Source organism: Mandrillus leucophaeus, unplaced genomic scaffold (assembly GCF_000951045.1).
Source record: "Mandrillus leucophaeus isolate KB7577 unplaced genomic scaffold, Mleu.le_1.0 Scaffold182, whole genome shotgun sequence".
In the NCBI taxonomy this organism is placed as follows: domain Eukaryota; kingdom Metazoa; phylum Chordata; class Mammalia; order Primates; family Cercopithecidae; genus Mandrillus; species Mandrillus leucophaeus.
In genome coordinates, this window is record NW_012101832.1 from 1816698 (window position 1) to 1820483 (window position 3786).

The window sequence follows — 3786 nt, forward strand, 5'->3', positions numbered from 1 at the left end:
CTTGCCTTGGGAATCAGGTGCTGTGATTTCCATGATGAGATTTTCTAAAGGAGTACCTTTGCAATTGATTTCTTCCACCAGAGTTCCCTTACTTGCCCAGTCATCTAGTAGACTCTGTTTAAAGAAGAAAATGGATAAATGTAATATCTGGGGCTTTTTCCTCATAAGTAGGGACACCAATTCTATATATACTCCCTAGTGTTTTGACAAGCATTAAGAGACCATCCTTCTGATTTATTTATTCATTTATCAAACATCTATTGAATATTTACTATATGCCTGGTAGCATGCCAAGCACTGGGGTATAAAATAGAATTATGACACAATTTCTAAAATCAGAAGCTCAGATTATCAATTGCATTATAATGTGATAAATGCTATTATAGTATTATGGACAGTCTGTGAATTCCAAGAGCACAAGAGGAGTTCTATCTAATTCTGTCTGGAGAAGAAGGAAAGCTTTGAGTTAAGATAATGGCTGGGCATCGTGGTTCACGCCTGTAATCCCAGCACTTTGGGAGGCTGAGGCGGGCAGATTACTTGAGGTCAGGAGTACAAGACCAGACTGGCTGACATGGTGAAACCCTGTCTCTACTAAAAATACAAAAAAAAAAAATTAGCCAAGCATGGTGGCAGGTGCCTGTAATCCCAGCGACTCAGGGGGCTGTGATGGCAGAGTTGTTTGAACCTGGGAGGCAGAGGTTGCAGTGAGCTGAGATCGCGCCATGGCACCCCAGCCTGGACAACAGAGTGAGACTCTGTCTTCAAAAAAAAAAAAAAAAAGTAAGATAAGAGTTTGCCAGACTGACAAGAGGGAACAACATGCATATAAAGATGAAAAAAGAAATAGTAACTGGAGGATAAATGAGGAGCTAGATATTGAGGTACAGAAAAATATATAGAATCATAGGCTATACTTTGCATTTATTAAGGAAACTTTATATTGGGTTTGAAATCAAAGATCCAACTACCATAGAAATCCATTAGGAAACAATGGCATTTGCTCTAAGACAAAAGTACCACATCATGTTAAGTCTCCAAGATGTCTCCTGCCATAGTTATAGGATTTTACTCCTTTCAGAGCAAGGACACCATTCTAGCCTTCAATGCCCTCCCCCATACTGAATATCCCTGACAATCTACTTAGTTTGCTTTTGACTTTAAGCTGCAGAGAAAGGCACAGAGCCCTACTCATATTGCCTAATTTCAAACCGACCCTTGGTCACTGCTTGTCAGTTCCTTAACTAATTACTTTTTTTTTTTTGAGACAGAGTCTCACTCTCTGTCGCCCAGGCTGCAGTACAGTGCGCCATTTCAGCTCACTGCAACCTCCGCCTCCCCAGTTCAAGCAATTCTTTGCCTCAGCCTCTCAAGTAGCTGGAATTACAAGTGCCCGCCACCATGCCCAGCTAATTTTTGTATTTTTAGTAGAGATGGGGTTTCACCATCTTGGCTAGGCTGATCTTGAATTCCTGACCTTGTGATCCACCCACCTCGGCCTCCCAAAGTGCTGGGATTACAGGCGTGAGCCACTGCGCCTGGACATCAATCACTCTTGATTCTGAAGAGCCACAGTCCCCAAACTGTGACTTGACTCACAGAATATTTTACATTTTTGAGGAAAATACAGTTGTGACATCTGTTGAACACCATATGAACAACTACTAAGTTCTTTGGACCTAACTTCTTAGCAAGTAGAAGTATTAGGAGTTTTTTTGGTTTTTTTGTTTCTTTTTTTTTTTTTGGCCTTGAGGTGCCATGACAAATTTCTTAAAACACCATGGGCACTGTGAAACAAAAATGTTGGGAAAGCTCTGTCCTAGGGAATTCCCAACAGCAAACGCTCCTGGCACCAGCTCTGTGAAAGCAATCAAACTATTCTCTTTCATCTGCTCAAGATAAAGTGTGCTTTACTGAGAAAATAAGCATAAGTGCATGACAGTTAGAGGCATATTTGGCTTATTTCAACAAAAGGAAGACTCAGGTTAGAGGTATAAGCAGGGGCTGGATGATTACGGATCAAAGACAGTACAGAAGGAATTTTGCAGGGAATGGGAGGAAGGTTGGTCCCATCCTCGAAGGTACCTTCCAACCATCTGATTCTAGCTTTTCCTTTATTAGCTGAAGTAGTACTAGTTCTTCTATCCTCAATTTCCTGATAATATTATCTGGTTACTTGCTCAAATATATTTGTCTAATTCTCAAACATACAAAGAGAGTGTATGCTTCTCAAAGACTATGGGTAGATTGTTACCACATAAAGAAAACGGAGGAATTTCTGTTCTGATGCAGAGTAACAACTTGGATTTCTCATACATTTCCCCACCACAGCTGGAGGCCAGTTAATACAAGTATTCAAACCAGTGCCTATTCCAATTCTTGGAGTCCCTTTGTTCACCTACCTTCAGGTGTTCAATCTGCTTTTCTAACTCTTTAGCACTCATAGAAGTTTCTGTAGGTGGAATACTCCCTTCAGTTTCTTTCAGCCATTTCTGGAAGGTCCTGACCAGTTTCCGGAATTCATCCAACTGTTCCTGGCAAGATGATGCATCTTTCTCTCTGTCAATGAAGCAGTTTTGTTACTTGCCAGACTAAGTTTTATAAAGTCAACTTGAGCTAAGACTAGCTCATTCTGTGACTCCAGACATCAGTTACCTAACATGGCCTTTCTTTCTCATAATCTTTTCCACAGCAGGTTTGGCTGAACAACCACATATAATGTTAAAGAGTACCAAACTCAGGAATATATTGCCCTTGTTTGGACATTTCTGAGGAAAGAAGTCTTCAATCTTACTCCAGGCTAAAGTGAAAGTGAGAAAAACTACAGGGAGGCTGCTATTTAGGTACCGTGATACAATGGAAAGAATGCAGGCTTTGGATCTCGATTCCAGCCATGCTACATTTTAGCTATTTGACTCTTTCAAGGACCAATTCAAATGCTGATTGCTTTAGCAAGGAAGGTGCTGAAACTGAGGCTCACAGAAGTTAGGTGATTAGTTCTAGATTAATCACGCCAATGAATAAACTAAATCAAAAAGAAAGTTTTGGAAATGGCCATATCTATCAGACAGATGTCAATTCAGAAATCCTGATTCCTCATACAGTAAAAAGGCCCTCAGTATAGGGGAAGAAAAACAAAAGCTTTCTTCACCTTTGTCCCCATCCTCTCCATTAGATAACCTGCTGCTAATAATGTTGGTTTGAGCGACTCTTTTCTTCTAATCACTAAGGCAGTTATCTGCTAAATCAAGAACATATTTATGGCTAAACTGAGATAAGAAGTCTTGTTCATGTTCTTAAATCCATGTGAGGCTGTCCAGTGGGGAACCATGGCTTTTCAACAGGGACCAAAATCAGCCAGCCTTGTCATATACTCCCTTGTTTGCCTTGAAAGAAGAATCCAGATACTCCTCTAAAACAGCAACTTAAATGTGGTCAAAACAAGCAGCAGGGCTGGGCATGGTATATAATCCCACCCAGCATGTTGGGAGGCCAAGGCAGTAGGATCGATGAGGCCAGGAGCTCACAACTAGCCTGGTCAACATAGCAAGACCCTGTATCTTAAAAAAAAAAAAAAAAAAAGCCAGGGGAGTGCCAACATAACCCTTAATTATGTCTAGGAAGTCTCTTCCAATTTTTCTCTTCTTTCAAAATTATTCTATAATCTTACTTGCTGCCTCAAATTTGTTCTGTTTGGTCCAAGTGGCCTAGGCTTCTGATCACAAAGAGAAGGAACTCATCCCTATTTTCTGTTAGCTACTATTAGAAAAACCACTAAGTGGCTGG

At 40.6% G+C, this 3786-nt stretch overlaps 1 protein-coding gene across 1 annotated transcript in view; it reads right to left on the reverse strand.

Annotated features, from left to right (window-relative positions):
- Positions 1-3786, reverse strand: part of MACF1 (microtubule-actin crosslinking factor 1) — a 459246-nt gene that overhangs the window by 124893 nt on the left and 330567 nt on the right. The window contains exons 46-47 of the mRNA XM_011977683.1: positions 2403-2559; positions 1-114 (exon numbers count right to left, since the gene is read on the reverse strand). Coding sequence (XP_011833073.1) covers positions 1-114; positions 2403-2559 — 271 coding nt within the window. The remainder of the gene's footprint in view (positions 115-2402; positions 2560-3786) is intronic.